The sequence below is a fragment of the Geotrypetes seraphini genome, chromosome 3 (assembly GCF_902459505.1).
Source record: "Geotrypetes seraphini chromosome 3, aGeoSer1.1, whole genome shotgun sequence".
Taxonomy (NCBI): Eukaryota; Metazoa; Chordata; class Amphibia; order Gymnophiona; family Dermophiidae; genus Geotrypetes; species Geotrypetes seraphini.
Window position 1 is genome coordinate 327,084,106 of NC_047086.1, and position 26,148 is coordinate 327,110,253.

Sequence of the window (26,148 nt, forward strand, 5' to 3'; positions counted from 1 at the left end):
AATTTCAGAGGGGAGATCATTCCAAATTTTTGCAAAAGTATATACAAAAGATCTAAACATATAAACTGATACTTTAGTTCCCATAAAAGATGAAAAGGCAAGTTTATATTTTTGAGAATTTTTTGAGTTTAATATCCATAGGGAATTAAAAGCAATGGAAACCATCGGAGAAAATATTCCATGCAAAATTTAAAATATTACATTAGCACGTTTGAATTGAATTCTTTTTTTGAAGAGGCATCAGGAAGTTTATCAGTCCACTTTTGCCTCTTCATCAGACCAGTACTGAAAACGTTGCAGGACTTCTATACATTTTTTCCCCGAAGTTTTCTCAGATTCAAAGTCTGACTCGGAGTGCGGGTTTTCCCTCTCTGAACCTGAGTCTGTTGGTACAGCTATTCCTAAAACAAGATGATCTTCTGAAGAATTCTCCTTTGCCACTTATATTAACCAATTGTGCAAAGATTTGTCTCTTTCCGTGGAGGCTGATGCTTCATTTAATGCAGAATTCCAAAATATATTGAATTTTCGTGGACCTTCCAAAGATCTCTTCAAATTGCCATTGCATGAATTGTTTAAACAAATCCTTTTCAGAAATTGGGAGATGCCTTTAACTGTCAAGACTGCTCCATGGAAGATAAATTCACTCCAGGATTTGATAGGCCACAACTTCCACATCATTCATTATTAGTGGAATAAACCCTTAAAAAAATATTTTCCTACCAGTGTTCATGCCTCATTGCCTCTGGGACGCAAAGGCTGTACTATGGACAAGTTTGGGCATCACCTTTATCAAAACTCTATGCTGTTGAGCAGAATCCTTAACTATACTTTATACATGTCTTTGTATCTTCAACAACGTGTTCAATGGTTGACTGATTTTGAGCAATACATTACTTCAGGGCATCTTCTGGAATTTCAGTAGACTATTCATACTCTGTCCCAGACTGCGACATATCTTCCAAGATCACTCTCTGATGCTTTTTAACTGTCTTCCAGAGCATCTGCTATGTCAGTAGCTATGAGACACCTAGCTTGGCTCACACTCTGATATAGACCTCAATCTCCAAAATAGATTGGCCAACATCCTGTGCCTAAGGAAGTAGCATTTTGGCAAGCCCATCGAGGTTGCTGCACAAAAATTAGCTCAACATGAGCACACTTGGAATACTTTAAATAGAGCTCAGTCTAAGTCTTTTTCTTAGAGGAGATCTACTAAACAACCTCCTTCACATCGGAGGCATCCTCCTTCGGTTTCTGGGCAGCCACAGCAATAGCAGCAGATTTGCCAGTGCTTTTCAACTGATTGAGGGGCAAATCAACAGGAGCAGTTGTTCGACTGTGCCTAATTCTTCCAGCCCAATCGGAGTTTGCTGTCACTGTATCATCAATGTTGGTCTCTCATATTAACTGACCTATGACTTCTCACAGTCCTTAAGGAAGGTTTATCTTTTTAGCCTGCCTGCCTAAAAAGACAAAAAAAACCCTCAGTTGTCCACGACGGGTTTAATTTTCAGCAGTTTTTCTACTTCATGTTTCCTATAAACTCATGTTTCCTATAAACTTCACTGAGCAGGCTTGCATTGTGGAAAGTCCACCAAGGTGTAGAGCCTGTAAGGTATTTCCCCCCCCCCCCCCCCCATTGCCTGGTCTCCATTACGAGGGGAATCTAACATGGGTATAGAGTTTGTAAAGTTGGATTCCTCCAAATCTATTTCAGCATTCATTCCTCAGGCTGCAACTGCTTCAGGATCCCACCATTGGGTGTAGAAGCCTGTAAGGTGGGGGGGGGGGGTTTCCCCTGCAGCTTGGATGCTTTGATTTAAGGACAAGGACAGGATCTAACAGGGGTGTAGAACCTGTAAGTTAGATTCCTGCCATTTCAGATCTTTGCACTGTTTTTATTTAAAAGCAGGATCAACCAGTTTTTCTATTGCAACATGCCTTCCACTGTACCATCAGTGTTTATACAGTACTTTCCAGAAGTCATCCATTTACTTCAAATATTTTCCCTTCATCTGTTCTTTAAGGAACATTCTCCACATAATTTTTTACTCCATCTTCTTTTCATTCTAAAAGGCTCGGAGTTTTGGGAGTGGCTTTTAGAGGAGGAGGAGGCCACTATATCCTTTTTTGGATGTTTTTTTAAGTTTTGCTACAGTTTATCTCAGTCATAGTCTCTGGACTGACGGTTTCTTCTCTATAGTCTACAATTAGACACATGCATTCTGGAGACAGTATGCGCATTACAATCCTGTTCCTACTGGGTTTTCCTTACATTTCTTTCAGTTTTGCTTTACGCATACAGATAATTTCTGTGCTCAGGCACGCTTCATCTCAACTTCTCCTTGTTGCTGAGTTGTTCAAGTTGCACTGTACTGTATACCTCAGCCAGAGATTCTGGTTCTCGGGCTCTCTGTCAACAGTCCGAGAATATTTGGCACTAGGAAAGTACTTGACATAAATCTTTCAATCACAAATTACCATTTTGTTCTAGACCATCTTCTCATTGTCTAGTAATGGTGGCCTTTCTCCTGGATGGAACAGACCAATCCCTCTATACTTTTCCTCTGATTCCTCTCTTGCTCAATTATCTAGTTCATCTTCGGCAAGAATCGGCCTCCAGACTTCTTGTAGCCCCTGGTGTGCCAACAGCCATGATACTTCTTTGTATTCTAGCTATGGACTAAAGTTTTTCTCTCAGAAGTTGGAAGTCTGTTTTCACCATTTAGTGCTTTTCGAAGTGACCTTAGCAGACATTTGTTTTTTATCCCAGGACAAGCAGGCAGCATATTCTCACATGTGAATGTGGGTGACGTCATCCACGGAGCCCCGATGCGGACAGCTTTTCAAGCAAACTTGATTGAAGATTTCAAGTTTGCTAGTGCTGCACCACGCATGTGTGTGCCTTCCTGATCCACTAGAGGGCGCATCCCCTCCTCATGGTCTTCAGTTCTTAGTTTTCCGCGGAGCCAGAAAGCCCTGTCTCTCTTCTCTGCGTTCTTATAAGTGCCTTTCTAGCACCGCGGCTTCTTTATTTTGTTAGGAAGTCGCTGTGCGTTTGTTGATTGATCGTGTATTTCTTTGTTTCAAAAAAAAAAAAAAAAAAAAGGACTTTTTATTGTGTTTCTGCTGGTTCCACCGGCAGGCCCTTCTTGGGCCTCAGCCATGCGGCTAGGCCTCATTTGGCTGCAGCTGTATTTTCTTCTTCTCTGGCCTTTCTCTGGGCTCACCTCGTGTGAGCAGGATGGCCAGGACCATTTTTCCTTCGTTGGAATCGGACTGAGTAGCTTCGATCCCCGGTAAGTCTTCTTTCTTTCTTTCTGTTCTTCTAGCTGCATTACCTCAGTAATGCCACTGGCTGAGTCTCAGGCATTCCAGGCATTGAGTGCAGTCGTTCCAGCCTCTACGAGACCTTCGAAGCGTGCCTCCTTTCATGGGAATACTCATCTCGAGGTTGCCCTTTATGGAGCGCACTGCTGCACCTTTATTACCAGTTTCATTGGTACGGTGCCGACTTCTGAACCTCGATGTGCCTCGACGTCGACTGGAGCTTCGTGCCTCGACGTCGACTGAGGCTTCGTGCCTCGACGTCGACTGGGGCTTCGTGCCTCGACGTCGACTGGGGCTTCGTGCCTCGACGTCGATTGGGGCTTCGTGCCTCGCCGTCGACTGGGGTTTCGTGCCTCGCCGTCGACTGGGGCTTCGTGCCTCGCCGTCGACTGGGGCTTCGTGCCTCGCCGTCGACTGGGGCTTCGTGCCTCGCCGTCGACTGGGGCTTCGTGCCTCGCCATCGACTGGGGCTTCGTGCCTCGCCGTCGACTGGGGCTTCGTGCCTCGCCGTCGACTGGGGCTTGGTGCCTCGCCGTCGACTGGGGCTTGGTGCCTCGACGTCGACTGAGGCTTGGTGCCTCGACGTCGACTGGGGCTTGGTGCCTCGACCTCGACTGAGGCTTCGTGCCTCGACCTCGACTGGGGTTTTGTGCCTCGACCTCGACTCCGGTTTTGTGCCTCGACCTCGACTCCGGTTTTGTGCCTCGACGTCGATTCCGGCTTTGTGCCTCGACGTAGACTCCGGCTTTGTGCCTCGACGTAGACTCCGGCTTTGTGCCTCGACGTCGACTGAGGCTTTGTGCCTCGACGTCGACTGCGGCTTGGTGCCTCGACGTCGACTGTGGCTTGGTGCTTCACCGCCGCCTGAGGCCCTGTGCCTCGACGTAGGAGGCGGCTTGGTGCCCTGACGTCGTCTAAGGCTTTGTGCTTCGACTTTCTGCCTCGATGTCGATTGGGGCTTGGTGTCTCGATGTCGACTGAGGCTGGGTGTCTCGACGTCGACGGATGCTTTGTACCTTCGACGTCGGCTGCGGCCGTGTGCTCCGCGTCACTTGACGTTTGTGCTTCGGCGCCTGAGGCTTGTGCCTCGACGTCGACTGAGGCTGGGGGCCTCATTGTCGGCTGGAGATCTGTGCCTCGTCGTTACCGAGGCTTCGTGTCTCGCCGTCGACTGGAGCTTTGTGACTTGACGTCGCTTGGGGCTTTGCCCTTTGGTTGGCGGTGGCCTTGTGTCTCGATGTCGACTGTGGCTTGGTGCCGCAACGTCGCTGGGGGCTTTATATCTTGGCAGTGGCTGAGGCTTTGGGCCTCGGCGTCGACTGCGGGTTTGCGCCCCGTTATCAACGGGGGCTTAGTGTCTCGACGTCGTCTGGGTCTCTGTGCCTCGGCGTCTCCGGCTCCTGTTCGAAAGGGTTCCCCGCTTTCTCTTCGGTTCATTCCGGGCAACCGTGACGGAATCTTGTAGTATGGAGTTTGGTTGCCTGGAGGAGACTCTCTCCCTGCTCCGGCTCTATTGCTCCTGCCATGCGTTATCTCGCTTGGCGCAGAGTGTGGCTGAGGATCCGAACCTCCAGGATCGTCTCGCCACTTTTACTTGCGTGAGTTCTGCGCTTCTTGAGGCCTCTCTTGCGGTGGCCACTAACCGCCTCTCAGAACGCGACCGGTCCTTCGCCTATCGGGACGCCTTCAGCTGAATCCCGTCTGCCTTGGTGATTTGGACTCCTTCTCCGGAGGGGCCCTCCGGATACCTTTCTTGTGTTCTCGTCCTCCTTCGCAGCAGCCGCAATAGCTGCATCAGCGCCGGGTTATGGTCCAGTCGCCGGCTTCGGCGACTCCTGGCCGTCTTTTTGACTATTCTCGCATAGCCTCCGGGCTGCTCTCCTTCTGGGATTCCTCCCCTCCCTTCAGGAGGGGTGTCTCCGTGTCTACGCACCGGGAGTATAGCCTCACTTCTGTCGGTTGGGCATTCCCATTCTCCCATCTGCGTCTGGTCCAGGCTCTTCATGACCTGCACTAGTTCTAGTCCGGGAGTGGTTCAGACTCTGCCCGCCCCAGTCTCGGGAGTCCGTCGGGGCGGACCTGGACCCAGTTTGTCTGCGCTCCTTCTTGTCTCGGCCTCAGGGAGTGGCCCTTATTTGTTTATGCCGGAAGGTGGCCCCTCTGTCCTCGGTCCGCCTCCGGTCTTTTCTGCCTTGGCAGGCCACCTGTATGCGCTTGAGTCAGCTGGTGTCTCCGCAGTCTTCGGCCTCGGCCGAGCTGATGCTGATCCTTTTGGGATCATGGGTCTCCACGGTTCATGTCCCGATGTTCGCCTGGTTTCATCTTCGTGTTCCCCGCTGGACCCGAGCATCTCAGTGGTGGCAGGATCGGGATCCCGCTTCCAAGCACATTGTGGTGCCTCCCTCCTTGACACGCTTGTTTCGTTGGTGTGCCACCTCTTCGTATCCCCGCATCAGAAGGTTCTGCCGATGGACTCCTCGGCATAGGCTTAGGGGTGCACCTCGACGGCCTTCGGACTCAGGGTCTTTGGTCGGGTGCGGGCCGTTGCAGCCGCATCAATCTGCTGGAGCTCCGGGCCATTTATAATGCCGGGGTGGATTTTCGTTATTGGTTGCAAGATTGCGGGGTCCTGGTGCGTCCCGACATCCCGGTGGCGATGTATTCTGTGACCAAGCCAGGGTGTACAGGTTCCCTGTTACTTTGCAGGGGAGCCCTTCGTCATTGGCAGGGGGCATTACACCACTACTTATTTCTTTGGGCGGTGTATTTCCGGGGCGAGCAGCATTGTCTGGTGGACACGTTGAGTCGCCCTTCTCGGCCGCATGAATGGTCGCTCCATTCTCAGACTCTGCGGCATGTGGTTGTTCGGTGGGGAACCCCACAGGTAGTTCTGTTCGCTTCGCCCCTCACTCACTGGTTGCCTCGATATTGCTCGAGGATGTTCTCCCGGGTTCGCATCGAGGTGGATGCTTTCCTTCTCGATTGGATGGGCAGGTTCCTCTATGCGTTCCCTCCCTTTACTCTGATTCTCAGATCTTTGATGCACCTCCTGTCGGGCTGCGCCACCATGATCTTGCTGGCTTCTCTGTGGCCCTGACAGCTGTGGTTCTCCCTGCTCCTTCAGCGTGTCAGGGAGCCTCTGCTTCTACCTATGTTCCCTTCTATGCTGTCTCAGTGTTGAGGTTTCTGTTGCCTCCCAATCTGCAGTCTCTACACTTATCAGCTTGGTTCCTCGCAACGTGCCTCCCTCCTTCTGTTTCTCTCAGTCGGTGGGGATATTCTCGAGGCTTCTCGTATGGGCTCCACTCGGCAATGCTTTTCCCAGAAATGCTCCTGATTTGCTGCGTGGTGTGCTGAGCACTGCATGGATCCACTCTCTGCCTCCTTCCCTTCAGTGCTGGATTTTCTGTTCCACTTGTCTAGGTCTGGTCTCAAATCGACATCTATCCGAGTCCAACTCTGTGCGATTGCTGCCTTTCCTTGGCCGCTGGATGGGAAGCTGCTCTCCGTCCATCCGACGGTTTCCCGCTTTCTGAAGGGTCTCTTCAATGTTCATCCTCCGCTCAAGCCCCCTCCGGTGGTTTGGGATCTTAGGGTGGTCCTGGCTCAATTGGTGAAACCTCCGTTTGAACCCATTGATAACGCTCTTTTGATCTGTTTCACCTGGCGGGTGGTATTCCTGGTTGGTCTCACGTCTGTTCGTAGAGTCCGTGAGCTGCAACCTCTGGTTGCGGACCCGTCTTCTGCTGTATTTTATCAGGACGCAGTGGTCCTGCGTACTCATTACAAGTTCTTGCCCAAGAAGGTTTCGGACTTTCATCTCAATCGTTCCATTGTTCTTCCGGTCTTTTTTCCGAAGCCCCACTCTCATCCTGGCGTGGTGGCGCTTCATATGATTGACTGTAAGAGGGCGTTGGCTTTTTATCTTCAACGCACTCAGTCTCATCGGACGGTTCCTCAATTGTTTTTGTCCTTCGACCCTACTCGGGTGGGATGCCCTGTTTCCCAGCGCACCTCGTCCAACCGGTTGGCTGCTGGTTTGCTACGCTTAGGCTGGTCTTGCGCTGCATGGTCGAGTCCTGGGACATAGAGTCCGAGCGATGGCGGCTTCTGTAGCTTTCCTCAGGTCAACGCCTATCGAGGAGATTTGCAAGGCTGCCACTTGGTCTTCGGTTCATTCTTTCACCTCCCACTACTGTCTGGATACTCTGTCCAGGAGCGACGGCCGGTTTGGCCAGTCGGTTTTGCGTAATCTGTTTTCTTGAATTGCCAACTTCCCTCCGTCCCTTTTTGGTTAGCTTGGAGGTCACCCACATGTGAGAATATGCTGCCTGCTTGTCCTGGGATAAAGCACAGTTACTTACCGTAACAGGTGTTATCCAGGGACAGCAGGCAGATATTCTCACAACCCGTCCGCCTCCCCAAGGTTGGCTTCTTTGCTAGCTATCTAAACTGAAGACCATGAGGAGGGGATGCGCCCTCTAGTGGATCAGGAAGGCACACACATGCGTGGTGCAGCACTAGCAAACTTGAAATCTTCAATCAAGTTTGCTTGAAAAGCTGTCCGCATCGGGGCTCCGTGGATGACGTCATCCACATTCACATGTGAGAATATCTGCCTGCTGTCCCTGGATAACACCTGTTACAGTAAGTAACTGTGCTTTCTCATCCTTCCAGACTCTTTTAGCAGCGTCCAGACAATCTTCTTGCAGCAGCCCTATGAGGAGTGGGGGGAGATGGTTTTCACTGTTCTAGGCTCTTTATATTATCAAATCTTTAACCTACTTCATATCTGCCTTCTGGAAATATTTCCTGCCCCTCTCCTACTCAGCTCTTGGCTTCACTTCAGTCAGTTTGCCTTCGGGTTATGAGTATTTTCCATGTTCAGCTCAACAAACTGTTCATCCTCTGATTTCCAGCTTTGTACAGATCTTGTCGACCTCAAGTTTATTTCTCAAGTTTCTCTCTTAACTTATTGAATCGCTTATTTAATTTACTAAGCGATTTACATAATAAAAAAAAAGTATACACATATACTAATTTTCACAATAAGTTACATAGATTTGACAAATTAACATACAAACTAACAGCTACATAAGGAAAGGAGGGCAGAACTACAATAGTATTTATTAGAAAAGAAGACATGAATGGTAAGAACAATGGGAAGGGGGAATAAAAAAAAAAAGAAGATAATCGTTTGATGTGATTATACATTAAAAGCGTCTTTAAAAAGGAAGCTCTTCAGAGAGCGTTTAAAATGATTCAAGTCATTTTCTTCTCTTAAATACTGGGGTAAGGCGTTCCATAATTGTGGGGCTATCACAGAGAAAATTTCGTGTTGACGGGTTCCGATAACTTTCAATGAAGGAACTGCTAAAAGTTTTTGATTAATGGACCTTAAAGAGCGTGATGAGCTATGGGGAATAAGTAGTTTATCAATAAATTGGGGTTCGTTCGAAAATAGGGTTTTAAAGACTAAAAGTAAAATTTTAAAAGTGATATGGTGAGTGACAGGTAACCAGTGTGATTCAATAAGAAGTGGAGTGACATGATCAAATTTTTTGCGATTATGTATCAATTTAATGGCAGTATTTTGAACTATCTGAAGACACCTCTTTTCTTTTTGGGTAACATTTATTAATAGAGAATTACGGTCTCTAGTGATTTGGGATCCTCAACTTGTTCTCTCCACACTATTGTTCCCTTCTATTGAGCCTTGTACAGTTTTTGCATCATGATACAGTAATTTCTCTATACATCTCATCATTATGCTTCTGTTTTTCTCTTTTAAGCCTCATTCTTGCCCTGGAGAAATGGCCTTTCATATCTTGGACTGCAAAAAGACCTTGGTTTTCTCTTACAAGGAACTATATACTACAGAACCTCTTCTCATTGTTTCATCCCTTTCGTTTCTCACAGGTTAGCTTTGCCTATCCCTGGAGATCTATTTCCTCATACCTTACAATCTGTATCTTTTTTTGCCATGTTTGGGTTATACTGCACTTTGGGGTATCTCTGATAGCACGTAAGATCTTAGCCATTGTGGCTTCAGTTGCATACTTACATTCCTTTCCTATAGGTTCATTCTGCAATGCAGGAAGTTTGTCCTCAGTTTACTCATTCATGCCCCTCTCCCTTCTGGAATCTTTTTCCAATAGGGAGGGTCACTTCGGCCAAGTAATTTTCTACAAAATCTCTTTCCTTCATTAGCCAGTTCTTCCTCCATCCCATTCCAATAAGCTGGGGAGTCCCATATGTGAGAGTATGCTGCCTGTTTGTCCTAGGCTAAAGCATAGTTACCTACTGTAACAGGTGTTATCCGGAGGTAAAAGAAAGGGAGAAGACCTACTGCTGGACAGGGGGAGCAGTGAAGGGGTGCTGCTGGACAGGGGGAGACTTAAAACGAAGGGAGAAGGGCTCTTGCTGCACAGGGGGAACAGGGAAGGGGTGCTGCTGGACAGGGGGAGACTTAAAATGAAGGAGTGCTGCAGGACAGAGGGGAGGTAAAAGGAAGGGAGAAGGGCTACTGCTGGACAGGGAGAGCAGGCAAGGGGTGGTGGTGGACAGCCGAGGAAAGAGAGAGATAGAAAGCGGCCAAGGAGAGAAAAAGAAAGAAAGAAAGACAGACACACACATATTCTAGCACCTGTTAATGTAATGGGCTTAAAGACTAGTGTGAGAATATCTGCCTTCAGTCTCCGGATAACACCTGTTACGGTAAGTAACTGTGCTTTTCCAGACAGTGCCCCTTTTTCCCATACATGAAGAGGTATTCAGTGATTTACTTACTTTGAGGGCTTATACTCACCCGGGGGCTATGATCACCCTGCCCCACTCTATAATTTGAACAAGCTGTGCTGTTCAAATTATAGAGTGGAACTCGGTCTTTTGGCCTCTGTCTGCTGGTGGAGAGGTACAACCCATATATCTGGACTGGTCTTATAGGACTCGAGGAAAGAAAATTATCAGGTATAGATTAAATTTCTCCATATAATGCAGCTTACAGTTTATTTGTGTTTTCAGATACCATTATTCTTGATTTATTCTGTATTGCCATGATTATGAGAATATAAGGCATGAAAGAACATTACAATTGTGTCAAACAAGTCTAATAAAATATAGGACATACATTGAAGAGATACTTGAGTATGTTGTAGCATTTACATTTTAAAGTTTCTTACTTTAGGTGATAGTAATTCATTGTGAAAAAAATTTTGGTTCTGCTTTCAAGCTTATTTCACCTGTCTTTTTAAATCTGTTACTGAAATCTTATGTATCACCTGTGTTATTTTACAGTCTTTGTAATCGTACTGAGACTTTGAAAGAAGACGACCTTGAGACATATTCTACTGTTGTCCTTCACCAGAGTATGTTCTATGGATGCCTTTTACCTGAGGATATTTATAATGACAGCAGTGGAGCCAAAGATGAAAAGCATGTGAGGTATCATAGAACTAATACTATGACAATTTTATTCATTTATTTTTACTTTTGAGCCTGTCTAAATACAAGTAACATCATAGAACCACAAATTAAACACATTTAAATTAATATAAGAACAAAACAATCAGGTTTTAGTTATAAGGCCAGGTCAACACACACATAAAAAAAGCAAGACTCAATCCATAAATGACCATATTCATTCTATAAAAATATACGAATCTCTGAATGCACTGTAGAGAAAAGACAAACAATAACATATCTAAATGTTTTCTGCCTCTGTATCATATCCTTCTATAACAAGTATTTTTTTTTCCAATTCTTTATTCATTTTTTTTTATCTTACATTAAGTGTACAATAATTCATCAATTGAATCATACACATCACTTGAAATTCTTTCCTAGTATCATCTACAGTATATAAATTAATTCCCTTTCCCACCCACCCTTTCCACAAATATTATAAAACAAACATTTCTCACATATAATAAATTGAAAAAAACATTGATTTATCCAATAATATAACTATATATCCCCCCTTTCCCAAAATTATAATTATACTTGTAGAGTAAAAAGGTGTCTAATCATTACAATATGTTATCAATGGCCCCCAAATCTTTTAAAAATTGTTATAGTTCCCTTTTTGTATGGCAATTATTCTTTCCATTTTGTACTGTAATCTTGGCACTGTAACCCTAGATCATTTAATATATTTTTGTCCCTGCATCATGGCCTTTTGGAATTCAATTTGGTCTCAAGTCAATTCTTTATTAGAAAACCATGTAGCTCTATCCTATGATAAAATTCTATTTGGGACATCCATGAGAATAAAAAGTCAAATTTCATCTAGTAACAATAAACTTTTATTAATAATGACAGGAGTTGCCATTCAACATATCACCAGAAATTGGAAAGATTACACCAGACTCAATTACGCTTTCTGGTGGAACTCGTTATGTCGCATATATAACAAGTATTAATTATAATAAACTGCTACTGTGTCCTACAAAATTACATTTTGACAGTATTGGTTATAGCTATCAAGTCTACTGTATAAAGTTATCTTCATAATAAAAATGTTAGAAACATAATTTGTTATGAATGGGACTCATGATATTACGTAACTTAAAGATCAGGTCTACCTGCATTAAACATCTGTATCCAATGTTCAGGAGGACTTATGTGGCTGGCAGTATGAACCTACTGCATAAATTATTTTTTTTGAAAATTTTGCCTACCCTGTGGTATTAGCTCCGACACTCATAGGAATTCTGTGAGTGTCTGAACTTTTACTACTGTGGCTGGCGATAAAAAAGCTTAACGCAATTTAATAAAAGGGAGAGATAATTAATTTAGTATAATTTTTGTTTTATTCTGTGCATAATTTTGGTTTTCTCTGCACAATTTATCAGAAGAGACCGAGTATAATGTATTGCATTGCTGTCCTCAGGGCATATATGTGTACATCGTGTGTTTTTCTGTATGTTTTTCTATTTTGCAGGTCTAACTCACAGACAGATTTTTCTATTCTTTGGGAGCGATTATGCAAGCATGTTGTCTTCTTGAAAGAGTGTAATATTTTGTCCAAGGATGTTATTTCAAAGATTTTTGGATCCTTGTTGATGGTACCTGACAATCAAGAAAACTGCAAGGTTAGACAACATGGTGATTTAGTGATTACCAAATACCCTTAAACTAATTTTTGTAGTGTTTGATTACATCTTAAAATCTTTTGAGTAGTACATTTCCAGTTTACATACCGTGTTTCCCCCATTATAGGACCTCCTCCTTTAGTAAGACACCCCCCTTTTTTTCCCCACCTGGGAAATATAAGGCCCCCCCCGAAAATAAGGCACTATTTGGCAAGCACCCCCACAGCCTCCCGACCACCCCCATCATGTAGAAGCTCCTACCGGTGTCCTGCTGCTTCCTCTTGGCAGTCCCGACACGATCGGGGCAAGAGGGAGCTCAAGCCCTCTTGCCCCAGCCAACCGCGGCACCCCCGACACGATCGGGGCAAAAGGGAACCCAAGCCCTCTTGCCCCGCCGACTCCCCAACTCCCTGACAATATCAGGCCAGGAGGGAGCCCAAGTCCTCCTGGCCCTGGCGACCCCTCCCCCCCGCTAGTTGTTCGGGCCAGGAGGGAGCCCAAACCCTCTTGGCCACGGCGACCCCCTACCCCCATCCCGCACTACATTACGGGCAGGAGGGATCCCAGGCCCTCCTGCCCTCGACGCAAACCCCCCTCCCTCCAACGACCGCCCCCCCCAAGAACCTCCGACTGCCCCCCCCAGCCGACCCGCGCCCCCCCTGGCCGACCCCCACGACACCCCCACCCCCCTTCCCCGTACCTTTCTGTAGTTGGCCGGACAGACGGGAACCAAACCCGCCTGTCCGGCAGGCAGCCAACAACGGAATGAGGCCGGATTGGCCCATCCGTCCCAAAGCTCCGCCTACTGGTGGGGCCTAAGGCGCGTGGGTATAAACATCTGGCTTGAGATGCTATCTTTTCTTGATATATTCCGCTAATTGAAATATTTTAATAATAAAATTTTAGTTTTCTTTCCTTGTTTAAGAGTTGCAGTAATTTAATGATATTAAAGAATTTTATATTACATCATTGTAGATCAGGGCTTTTCAGACCTTTTCTGGTAAACTCATGATCAGTTGGGTTTTCAGGATATCCATACTGAATATCCATGAGATAAATCTACATATATTGAGGACCACATATATACAAATTTATCCCAGGACAAGCAGGCATGATATTCTCACATGTGGGTGACGTCATCTACGGAGCCCCGGCGCGGACAGCTTTTCAAGCAAACTTGATTGAAGTTTCAAGTTTGCACACTGCACCACGCATGTGCGTGCCTTCTCGCCCACTAGAGGGCGCGTACCACCTCGTGGTCCTCAGTTCAAATTTTTCCGCGGAGCAAGAAAGCCCTGTGGATCTGAGCTCCAGCGTTTTTGCCTTCTAGCTGCCGCGTTTAGTTTGTTTTTCCATCGAATTAGTTCGCGGTGCTGTTTTTCTTTTCGGTTCTTTTCAAAAAAAAAAAAAAAAAAAAAAGTATTTCGTTTTCGTCTGGCTCCGGGGGCTCCCGGAAGCCGTGGCCGGGGACGTCGGTACGTTCCCGGCCTTCTTCTTTTTCTTCGTGGATGTCCCGTCCTGTTACGGGATTCAAAAAGTGCAGCCGGTGCGAGAGGTTGCTTTCCATCACTGACCCTCACCGGTGGTGCATTGTCTGTCTTGGGCCCGAACATCCGACAGAGTCGTGTGATCGCTGCTCTACCTTCCAAAACAGGGCCCTACGTCGCCGCAAGGCCAGAATGGCGGAATTGTTCGCCGTCGACGCGCCGCCTAAGGCCTCGACGTCGGCCCCGGCTTCGGCCCCGGCCTTGACCTCGGCCTCGGCGTCCTCAGGGGCCTCGGCCTCGCCCCGACCCTCATCCTCGAAGGCGTCGGCAGTGAAGCAAGCTTCGGGTAAGTCCTCTGTTCCATCCCCTTCAGCAAAGAAGCCATCCTCGAGTCAGGCCAAGGCGGGTGGGTCGACCCCGGCCCCGCATCGGACCTCGACTCCGCACACCCCGAGGGAATACTCGAGACCGAGGTCGCCCTCCAGGGAGTGTGCCCCGGACTCGGAACTCCCCACCTTCGTGGGGATTCCGGCCTTCCAGGATCTCCTCCGAGCTCTGATCTCATCGGAGCTATCGGGAGCCCTGGAAGTGTTGCAGCGTGCTGCGGTCCCGGCGGCCTCGACCTCGGCCGGGGCGCCTTCGGTCTCAGAGGCCTCGGCGACCTCGGTCTCGGGTACAGTGACCCCGTTCACCTCGGTCTCGGCCCCGCCCCGGACCTCGACCTCGGGGGAACCCCCTGAGCGGAGTGTAAGGCCCAAAGAAAAGTCGCGCAGAGTGCGCCGTCTTTCCTCCTCTTCCTCCGGGTCTTCCAGACACGCCTCGCCCTCGACGCGACCTCGGACGGGGCGTCGATCAAGGAAGTCTAAGCGACCTCGAGGCTCGCCTCGGCGCGACCGCTCCTCGTCGTTCAGGGGCGAGGCGCTGCAGGTGTCGGAGTTGCGCCTCAACAATCCGAGGCTCCTCCGCTCACCTCGTGGGAAGTCTCCCCGGGCCGCCTCGCCGAGGAAACGGGAAAGTGTCCCACGAACCCCGGGGTCCTCACCCAAGGGTTCTGCGAGGAGGACAACTTCCCCTTCCCCCTCGAGGGCCCTCGAGAGGGGATCCTGGGATTCGGGATCTGTTAGGGATCCTCATTATTCCCATGAGGCCTCCCCCCTCTCCTCGGTGGGGCGGTCGAGAACCCCGTCTCCCCAGGCTAGGCCGTCCTCATTTTCATCCTTCGTTCAGGACATGGCCCAAGCCCTGGGGATTGACCAGATGGTATGTTCTCGGTATTCCAAAGAATTTTTGGAGGAACAGGACCTCCCCACTCCTCCTAGAGAGGTGCCTAGACTCCCTCTCAACAGCGTCCTTCTGCAGACCTGGCTGAAGAACTTGTCAAACCCTCTTACAGTCACGTCTGTACCCTCAAAAATGGAATCGAAGTATAGAACGATTCCTCCTAAAGGGTTCGATAAGGCGCAGCTCTCACACCAGTCTCTTCTGGTGGAGTCAGCTCTTAAAAAATCACAGCCCTCACGGGTTTCTGCGACGGTTCCACCAGGCAGGGAAGGGCGGACCCTGGACAAGTTTGGCCGTCGCCTCTATTCAAATTCCCTGATGGCCACCAGGGTTCTAAATTACGCCTTCACCTTCTCCTCCTATTTGCGGGGTATGGTGAAGGATCTTCCTCAATATCGAAACTCGTTACCGGACTCCCAAAGAGCAGGATTCGATAAGTTTATGTCCAACCTGTCTCAATTGCGGTTGTACCTTTTCCATGCAGTGTACGACACCTTTGAGCTGGTTTCGAGGGTGTCGGCCCTCGCAGTGGCCATGCGCCGCTTGGCCTGGCTTCGCACCCTCGACATGGACCCAAACCTGCAGGAACGTCTTGCAGACTTGCCTTGTGTGGGGTCCGAATTATTTGACGAGTCATTGGATGCGGCGACCAAGCGGTTGTCGGAGCAGGAGCGCTCTCTAGCATCCCTGGTCCGCCCCAAACCTAGGCCCCCGCCGCAGAAACCCTTCCGGCCTCCGCCGCGCCGATACCCTCAGAAATCGACCCCGGCTTTCTCGAGACCGCCTCCGAGACGTCCGTCTCAGCGGGGCAGAGGGGGACAAACCCAAACCCCGGCGCAGGGCCCTTCTAAGCCCGCGCCTTCCTTTTGACGGGCTGAGCGGACGGGGCGGGTTCCCCTCCGCACTCTCACAGGAACCCCTTCCTATCGGGGGCCGTCTTCGGTCCTTCCGGGAGGCATGGACCGGGATTACCTCAGACGCTTGGGTGCTCCGGATCGTCTCCGAGGGCTACTCGCTCAACTTTGTGTCCTCGCCGCCGGACAGTCCCCCAAGTTTAGTCCCCTGCAACCGTTCGCAGTTACCGACCCTTATAACCGAAGCCAAAGCCCTCTTGAAGCTTCGGGCGGTCGAGCCGGTCCCCAAGGACCAGCGAGGTACGGGGTTTTACTCCCGCTACTTTTTGGTCCCAAAAAAGACCGGGGACCTGCGCCCCATACTGGACCTCAGGAAGCTCAACAAATTCCTGGCCCGGGAGAAGTTTCGAATGCTATCTCTCCCGGTTTTGTATCCTCTCTTGGAGGAAGGGGACTGGATGTGCTCCCTCGACCTGAAGGAAGCATACACCCACGTTCCGGTGCACCCCACCTGCCGAAGATTCTTACGATTCCAGGTGGGGGACCTCCACCTCCAGTACAGGGTACTGCCCTTCGGCCTGGCCGCGTCCCCACGAGTATTCACGAAGTGCATGGTGGTGGTTGCGGCAGCCCTGAGGTCACGTGGACTGCATGTGTTCCCTTACCTGGACGATTGGCTCATCAAAGCCCCGACCAGGGAGGGGGTTATCTCAGCGACCCGACAGTCGATTGCCTTCCTGCAAACCCTCGGGTTCGAGATAAACTTTCCAAAGTCTCAGTTGAGACCGTCCCAGTCTCTTCAATTCATAGGTGCGGTGCTGGACACGGTGCGCCTGCGCTCCTACCTGCCGACCCAGCGGCTGGAAGCCTTGGTACGGATGAGCCGCCAGGTCTCTCAACTATCGAGAGTGTCGGCCAAGCACATGATGATGCTACTGGGCCATATGGCCTCGACGGTACATGTCACGCCGCTTGCGAGGCTACATCTGAGGATCCCTCAGTGGACCCTCGCGTCCCAGTGGCGTCAGGAGTGCGACCCGGTGTCTCGCCTCATTTCAGTGACTCCGCCTTTGCGGAAATCGCTACTTTGGTGGACAGACTCTTCAAATCTGTCCAGGGGGCTACTGTTTCGCACTCCGCCCTCCCGCAAGGTCCTGACCACGGACTCCTCGGAGTACGCGTGGGGAGCCCACCTCGACGGTCTCCGCACGCAGGGCCTGTGGTCGGCAGAAGACCGTCGGTGTCACATCAACGTGCTAGAACTGCGGGCCATCTTCCTAGCACTTCGAGCCTTCGTTCACATATTGCAGGACCAGGTGGTCCTCGTCCGTACGGACAATCAGGTGGCAATGTACTATGTGAACAAACAGGGGGGAACGGGGTCTTGGCCCCTCTGCTCCGAGGCTCTTCGCCTTTGGGAGTGGGCGGCCTCCCGGAACATTTTCCTCAGGGCGGTCTACATCCAAGGAGAACGGAATTGCCTGGCGGACAAACTCAGTCGACTCCTGCAACCGCACGAGTGGACCCTACACTCAGCAGTTCTGCGCGAGGTCTTCGCTCGCTGGGGAACGCCACAGGTGGATCTGTTTGCCTCTCCGGAGACACACAAACTACCACTATATTGTTCTCGAATGTACTCGCGGGACCGTCTGGAAGCGGATGCCTTCCTCCTCGATTGGGAAGGGAGGTTCCTGTATGCATTCCCTCCGTTCCCTCTGATCATGCGAACGTTAGTACACCTAAAATCGTCCACGGCCACGATGATTCTCATAGCGCCTCGGTGGCCGCGTCAGCACTGGTTCTCCCTGCTGCTCCAGCTCAGTGCCAGAGAACCTCTTCCACTGCCTGTCTCTCCTTCTCTGCTATCTCAGAGTCAAGGATCCATGTTACATCCCAACCTACAGTCATTGCACCTGACAGCTTGGTTTCTTGTGCCCTGACTCCTCCGGACCTGTCTCAATCGGTGAGGGAGGTGTTGGAAGCCTCCCGCAAGATCTCGACGAGGCTTTGCTATGCGCAGAAATGGACCAGGTTCTCCACCTGGTGTACGTCCCTTCACCTGGACCCGATATCAGCTCCGATATCCTCGGTGTTGGACTATTTATTCCATCTGTCACGCTCGGGCTTGAAAACCACTTCGGTGCGAGTTCATCTCAGTGCGATTTCTGCCTTCCACCAACCTCTGGATGGACGCCCTCTGTCCCTCCACCCCTTGGTGACACGCTTCATGAAAGGGTTACTCAGGGTTTGTCCCCCTCTTAAACCTCCGTCTGTCGTATGGAATTTGAATGTGGTCCTGGCTCAACTGATGAAACCCCCTTTTGAGCCACTCAACAAGTCCCTCTTGAAATTTCTGACTTGGAAGGCGGTGTTTCTGATCGCCCTCACCTCCGCCAGGCGGATTGGGGAGCTGCAAGCCTTGGTTGCGGACCCTCCTTTCACTGTCTTTCATCACGACAAGGTGGTTCTCCGCACCCACCCTAAGTTTTTACCTAAAGTGGTTTCTGACTTCCACCTCAATCAGTCCATTGTCCTTCCTGTGTTCTTCCCGAAGCCCCACTCCCACCCTGGCGAGACGGCGCTTCACACGCTCGACTGTAAGAGGGCGTTGGCATTTTACCTTCAACGCACCAGGTCTCATCGGAAGGTTCCTCAATTATTTTTGTCCTTCGATCCCAATCGATTAGGGCACCCAGTTTCCAAGCGCACTCTGTCCAACTGGTTGGCCGCTTGCATTTCCTTTTGCTACGCTCAGGCTGGCCTTCCTCCCCCGGGTCGAGTCACGGGGCACAAGGTCCGAGCAATGGCAGCCTCGATAGCCTTCCTCCGATCCACTCCGATGGAGGACATATGTAAGGCTGCCACTTGGTCTTCGGTTCATACATTCACCTCTCATTACTGTCTGGACACCCTATCCAGGAGTGACGGCAGGTTTGGCCAGTCAGTTTTGCGAAATCTGTTTTCCTAAATTGCCATCCTCCCACCTGCCCTTCTTTGGTTGGCTTGGAGGTCACCCACATGTGAGAATATCATGCCTGCTTGTCCTGGGATAAAGCACAGTTACTTACCGTAACAGGTGTTATCCAGGGACAGCAGGCATATATTCTCACAACCCGCCCGCCTCCCCGGGGATGGCTTCCTTGCTAGTTATGGAACTGAGGACCACGAGGTGGTACGCGCCCTCTAGTGGGCGAGAAGGCACGCACATGCGTGGTGCAGTGTGCAAACTTGAAACTTCAATCAAGTTTGCTTGAAAAGCTGTCCGCGCCGGGGCTCCGTAGATGACGTCACCCACATGTGAGAATATATGCCTGCTGTCCCTGGATAACACCTGTTACGGTAAGTAACTGTGCTTTATGTCCTGCATCTTCATTGTGTATAAATCAGAAGAAACAGAGCTGTCCTTATATTATTAAAGCCTGAAAACTTGATTGGCTATGAGTTCATCATGGTTGTTTTGGACAATCCTATTGCAGACTTTTGTGTTTTGGAAACTTGACATATTACCGTATAGCTTTCAGTTCCAAATTGCATATATCAAAAAACCAGAGCTGCCTTTCTGTTATTATTATAACATTTTACTACATTTTTTCTTTCTTAAATGTTGTAGACTAAAGCATTGTTAAAGAGGGCCCTGGAAGAAAAGAATGATTTTCCTGTTCATAGGAGTGAATCAATGTGCAGTTTGTCATCAACCCTTAATGACAACTGTGAAATCCCCCCAGAAAATCAGGCACAGTGCCTCAACAGCAATAAAACAACAGAACAAGGTAACTGTTAATAAAAGAGTTATCCTCAACAAGAATGGTGGTACAGTTGTCTTTTTCTTATTATGTGAAGGTGTGCTTTGTAGGGCAAATTCCAACAATTACTGAAATATGTAGAATTACAAATCTGGCTGATCAGATAACAAGTTCCCTTTACTTTCATATTGGTTTTCATTAGAGATTTATTGTGACAAGAAATGTCTTGACAACAAGTCATTTTAGAAGTTATTTTGTTTCTCTTTCTGTATATGAAATGTTGTCTTGTATCAAAATATCTTAAAACTATTGTCTTGTACTGTACAGTTATATAGCTATCTTAAATACCCAGCATGAAAGATTAAGAGCTGGGTTACTAAAGTATGCTTATCACGTTAGTGCATGTTATTAGTAACCAGGATGTATTTTATAAAATGAGGCCTGAAGTAAAATAATATGCTTTAATGGTGTTAACAAGCACTATACATTAGCTATGTTTGCCCAGCTTTACAATTGTCATTTAGGAGAAGTATGGACACTTGAGTAGTCTGTTGCCAAGCAGGGCTGGCTGTTTTTGGGCCTGGGGCCTAGTCCCTGGTCCATTAGTGTGAAAGTAGCCAAGTAGAATCAATGACTGGCAAGGAGGCAGATTCTTAAAGCCCATAAACTCTAGCTGAGTCTCATAATAGATAAGTTGCTGAAAGGAATTTTCAATCCCTTTTTAAGAAAAGCATTGACCTTATTGGCTTTTACTTATAAATGCATAGGATTCAAAACCATATGGTGGGGGGAAGGGATTAGGACGTGTATTCCACCTTTTTGTAGCTTTACAACCACACTCAAAGCGGTTACATACAAGTACTTCAAGCATTTTCCCTATCTGTCCTGGTGGGCTCACAATCTGGATTCGGATCTTTAGTGATGAGCATTTATATGCTTCCTTATAGAAAAGTACAAATGCATTTGCACATGTAAGTGCCAATTAAGGCACAATTTAATGTGTTAACTGCACATACTGAGTTATAGAATTGCACTATATAAGTGTGCAGGTTTTTGTTTGTATTTAGTTCCTAAGCAGATTTTAACACACAGATTTTGAAAGACCCTCCTTGGCCTCTCCTATTTATCATGAATTTGGGTACCACTGTAATGATCCTAAGCAGATATAATGGTAGTTAATGTAAAACATGAAAGAGGGAAACTGGGTAAAGTGATTTTTTTTTTTTTTTAAGAGAGAGAGAGTACAGAAGATGCATACGTTTTAATACAAAACAGGATAAAATCTAAAAAATCATTCAGAATGAAAGGGGTCTTAGAACTGAAATCTAATCAAGAAATGTTAGAGCCAGAAATAAAAAAGATGATATTTTCCGAACTCTCAGGGCACAGTATTTGGTTTTCATATCATAAGAACATAAGAATTAGCCTCCGCTGGGTCAGACCAGAGGTCCATCCCGCCCAGCGGTCCGCTCCCGCAGCGGCCCTCCAGGCCCATCACCTGTGCAATGGTCCCTGACTATTCCTATATCCTACCTCAACTCTTATCTGTACCCCTCAATCCCCTTATCCTCTAGGAACCTATCCAAACCTGCTTTGAAGCCCTGTAATGTGCTCTGGCCTATCACATCCTCCGGAAGCGTATTCCATGTGTCCACCACCCTCTGGGTGAAAAAGAACTTCCTAGCGTTTGTTCTAAACTTGCCCCCTTTTAATTTCTCCGAGTGCCCCCTTGTACTTGTGGTTCCCCACAGTGTGAAGAATCTGTCCCTGTCTACCTTTTCTATGCCTTTCAGAATTTTGAAGGTTTCTATCATGTCTCCTCTAAGTCTCCGCTTTTCCAGGGAGAATAGCCCCAGCTTTTTCAGTCTGTCAGCATATGAGAAGTTTTCCATACCCTTTATCAGTTTAGTCGCTCTTCTCTGGACTCCCTCAAGTACTGCCATGTCCTTCTTGAGGTACGGTGACCAGTACTGGACATAGTACTCCAGATGCGGGCGCACCATTGCACGATACAGTGGCAAGATGACTTCCTTTGTCCTGGCCGTGATACCCTTCTTAATGATACCCAACATTTGGTTTGCTTTCCTTGAGGCCGTCGCGCATTGTGCCGACGCCTTCAATGTTGTGTCTACCATCACCCCCAGGTCTCTTTCAAGGTTACTTACCCCTAGCAGTGATCCCCCCATTTTGTAGCTGAACATCGGGTTCTTTTTCCCTACATGCATAACCTTGCATTTCTCTATGTTAAAGCTCATTTGCCACTTTTTTGCCCACTCTTCCAGTATCGTTAGGTCCATTTGCAGGTCCTCGCAGTCATTCGCGGTCCTAACCCTGCTGCAGAGTTTGGTGTCATCCGCAAATTTTATAACCTCACATTTTGTTCCCGCCTCCAGGTCGTTAATAAATATATTGAACAGGAGCGGTCCCAGCACCGACCCCTGCGGGACTCCGCTCGTGACCCATAGCCAGTCTGAGTAGTGGCCTTTTACTCCAACCCTCTGTTTCCTGCCTGCCAGCCAGTTTTTGATCCATCGGTGGACATCCCCTTGCACCCCGTGGTTCCACAGCTTCTTAAGCAGCCGTTCGTGGGGTACCTTGTCGAAGGCTTTTTGGAAGTCAAGGTAAATGATGTCTATGGATTCCCCTTTATCCATCTGACTGTTTATTCCCTCAAAGAAGTACAGTAAGTTTGTGAGGCACGACCTTCCCTTGCAGAAGCCGTGCTGGCTCCCCTTCAGCTGTCCATTGTTTTCTATGTGTTCACAGATGCTGTCCTTAATCAGGGCTTCCATCATCTTTCCCGGAACCGAGGTCAAGCTCACCGGCCTGTAGTTTCCTGGGTCACCCCTTGAACCCTTTTTAAAGATTGGCGTGACATTTGCTATTTTCCAGTCCTCCGGTATCTCCCCAGTTTTTAAGGATAAGTTACATATTTGGCGAAGTGGTTCCGCTATTTCGTTCCTTAGCTCTTTGAGTACCCTTGGGTGGATGCCGTCTGGACCCGGTGATTTGTCGCTCTTTAGTCTGTCTATCTGTTGGAGGACATCCTCTTGTCTTACCTCTAGTTGTACCAGCTTTTCATCCTGATTTCCATTTATGATCTCCTCGGGTTCTGGAATATTGGATGTGTCCTCTCGTGTGAAGACCAACGAGAAGAACTTATTTAACCTGTCAGCTATCTCTTTTTCCTCCTTTACCACTCCCTTCTTGTCTCCATCAACCAACGGTCCCACTTCTTCCCTTGCCGGTTGCTTCCCCTTTATGTACCTGAAGAACGATTTGAAGTTTGTTGCTTCCCCCGCCAGTCTCTCCTCATATTCTCTTTTTGCTTTCCTAACCACTCGGTGACATTCTCTTTGGTGTCTTTTGTGTTCCTTTTGGTTGTCCTTTGTTTGGTCCTTTTTCCATTTTCTGAAAGATGCTTTCTTGTCACTTATCGCCTTTTTCACTGCATTTGTTATCCACACTGGGTTTTTTTTTCGATTCTTTTTGCACCCTTTCCTGAACCTGGAGACGTACAGGTTCTGTGCTTCTTGCACCGTGTCTTTGAATAGGGACCAGGCTTTTTCTACGGTCTCCATCTTCCCTGAGTTGCCGCTGAGTTTCTTTCCCACTATTTTCCTCATGGCATCGTAATTCCCTTTTCTGAAATTGAGTGCTGTCATTGTGGTTCTTATCACCTTTGATGACCCACTTTCTAACTTGCATTGGATCATGTTGTGATCGCTGTTTCCTAGTGGCGCTAGTACCGCCACCTCTTTTGCGGGTCCCCCTAGCCCGTTGAGGATTAGGTCAAGAGTGGCATCTCCCCGTGTTGGTTCCGTGACCAGCTGTTCCATGAAACAGTCCCTCGTAGCCTCCAGGAATTTGGTCTCCCTCATGCAGTTTGAGTGTCCAATACTCCAGTCTATCCCGGAGTAGTTGAAGTCCCCCATCACCACCACACTTCCGCTTTTGCATACCTGCCTCAATTCAGCCTCCAGTTCCTGGTCAATAGTTTCCGGTTGTCCAGGTGGGCGATAGTACAGTCCCAATTTGATGTCTGCTCCAGTTCCCCCTTATAGCTTAACCCATAGTGATTCCAAGCCGTCTGCCCTTACTGTTGTTTCCATCCTGGTTGTTTCCATTTAAGTTGTTGCAGATATCCAAATAATTAACCAGTAAGGAAGGATTGCTCTAGTAAGTTATCTTTGGAGTTATCTCACCAATAGCATTCTCTCAGAGTCATTAAACTCTTCTTTCAGAAGGGTTATATTTCCAGCCACGATGATATGATTTATTGAGTTTAATATGAAAATTTGATGTTCAGTTTAATGTGAGTGATGCAGGTCCTACTATTTATTCTTTGGCAATATAGTCAAATTTTAGATTGAATGATGACCACAATGGTGTACAAAATTTTCAGTGTTAAAAATTTGTTTTAGCAACAAAGGGCTAAGTATAATTAACTGGAGGATGGATGTGCCAAAGTAAAAGGCATCTAGTGGGTTGTGGGTAAAGAGTTTCAAGCTTTCAAATTTCATGGCTCAACGTTCTAATATCATAGGGCCACCTTTTGTGGAATTTCAAATCTTAGTTTATAAATACAGTAAAACCTTGGTTTGCAAGCATAATTTATTCCGAAAACATGCTTGTAATCCAAAACACTCGTATATCAAAGTGAATTTCCCCATAAGAAATGATGGAAACTCCACAACCCCAAAACTTTAATACAAAATACTGTATGTACTCGTATTGCAAGACCTTGCTTGTATATCAAGTTAAAATTTAATCAAATGTTTTGCTTGTCTTGCAAACCAAGTTACTTGCAATTCAAGGTTTTACTGTACATATTAAAAGAATAGTGTAGCTTTAAAAACATTTAGGACCTCCTTTACAAAGCCACATTAGCGATTTCCATGCAGCAAATGCAGTGCAGCCCATTCAATTCCTATGGGCTGTATCACATTTGCCACACCAGGGCTCACTACCGTAGCTTTGTAAAAGGGGCCCTTAGTTTTGCTGTGGTATTTGTATCTCACAACTGGGCAGGATACAATTACAGGCAAAACTTGCCATTGGATATATCATCATACTTGCTTTTCTGAATTAGTTAAGCAGGTTTTTTTTTTTAAGTAATTTGTTCATGAATTTGACTAATCAAAGTAATATACAGTAGTCCAGATAAATGGCAAGGTAATATTTTATCATTCAGAAATCTTTTTCAATATCCTAAACTCAACATCTAAAAAGAGATAAGCAATTAGTTTGCAGTACTCTTTATATAATTAAGGTGGGCAAACCAGGTCTCTTGAGTTCATGCTAATTGTGTCCACAACAGGGACAGCTCTTTTCTGATTCACTCTAATTAAGTTTGCCAGTTGCCCTGCTTGTATAGATGTGTTGCTATTGATCACACTAATGGTGTTTTTAATGTTTTGTTATCTTTGTTTCATGTTGTAAATTTAAGATATAGATAGCTAGCAGTTTTCAGTAGAAGTGACATAGAGACCTAAGAGAAACATGTTTGAAAAAAGTTCACAGTATGAGCCCTTTTCAGCAAATATAAAAGATAGCATAGATCATTAAAGCAAGATGTAACACTAGTGGGAGAATATTAAAAGAAGGGAGTTTTTACAGAATGTAAACCATTGCGATCACTGGGAGTTTGACATTTAATTATTTGTTTTCATGTACATTGGGTGTGAAGATAAGAACAAGGCAAAAAACTTGATGGCAATGGTAATTGCTGCATAATAGTTTTAGATATACTATTCAGTTTTCATGTAGAATAAAAACAGTTGCTTTTCAGTGATTTGTAGCTAAAGATTAACACTGATTGAATTCAGTTATTACATAAAAACAAATAGTAAAAATAAGATCGTAAAGTACTTGCTCATAAATATATACCGTAAAGAGGGGAAATGAGTGCATTTAATTCCTTGTAATCATGTTATACATTTAAACTGTGTGAATATCATCTGTTATGTAGTCTTTCAGGTCCTGATATCGAAGCTGGAAAGGTCAGTCTCCACAGGGAAGATCCAGTAATTATATGGCAGACTACAGATGTTTCTGATTTGATTCTTTTCTTTTCTATAGTAATTGAATGTGTACCATTTGAATAAGGGCTGAAAAAAATTGCGCTAGACAGGAAGCCGTGCTTATGCCTCAGTTACAAAGGCTGGCTGATAATTTAAATTTTTTTCAAAGAAAGCTTCATAAAGACTTATTAAGATCTCCCTGTTGTGGCAATATTATGCTTGTTTAGATGGAATGTGACTGATATGATTAAATTTTGGTTTCAGTGTGTCAACAGCTTGCATTAGTATTCAGAGCAGTGCTCCATTTAACACGGATCTAAAATTAGCATTATCTT

The 26,148-nt window shown here is 47.1% G+C and overlaps 1 protein-coding gene across 5 annotated transcripts in view; it reads left to right on the forward strand.

Annotated features, from left to right (window-relative positions):
- Positions 1-26,148, forward strand: part of KIZ (kizuna centrosomal protein) — a 214,758-nt gene that overhangs the window by 79,738 nt on the left and 108,872 nt on the right. For all 5 annotated transcript variants that reach the window (XM_033935767.1, XM_033935765.1, XM_033935766.1 and 2 more), the window contains 3 exons: positions 10,630-10,776; positions 12,275-12,425; positions 19,658-19,817. In XM_033935767.1, the coding sequence (XP_033791658.1) occupies positions 10,630-10,776; positions 12,275-12,425; positions 19,658-19,817 (458 nt within the window). The remainder of the gene's footprint in view (positions 1-10,629; positions 10,777-12,274; positions 12,426-19,657; positions 19,818-26,148) is intronic.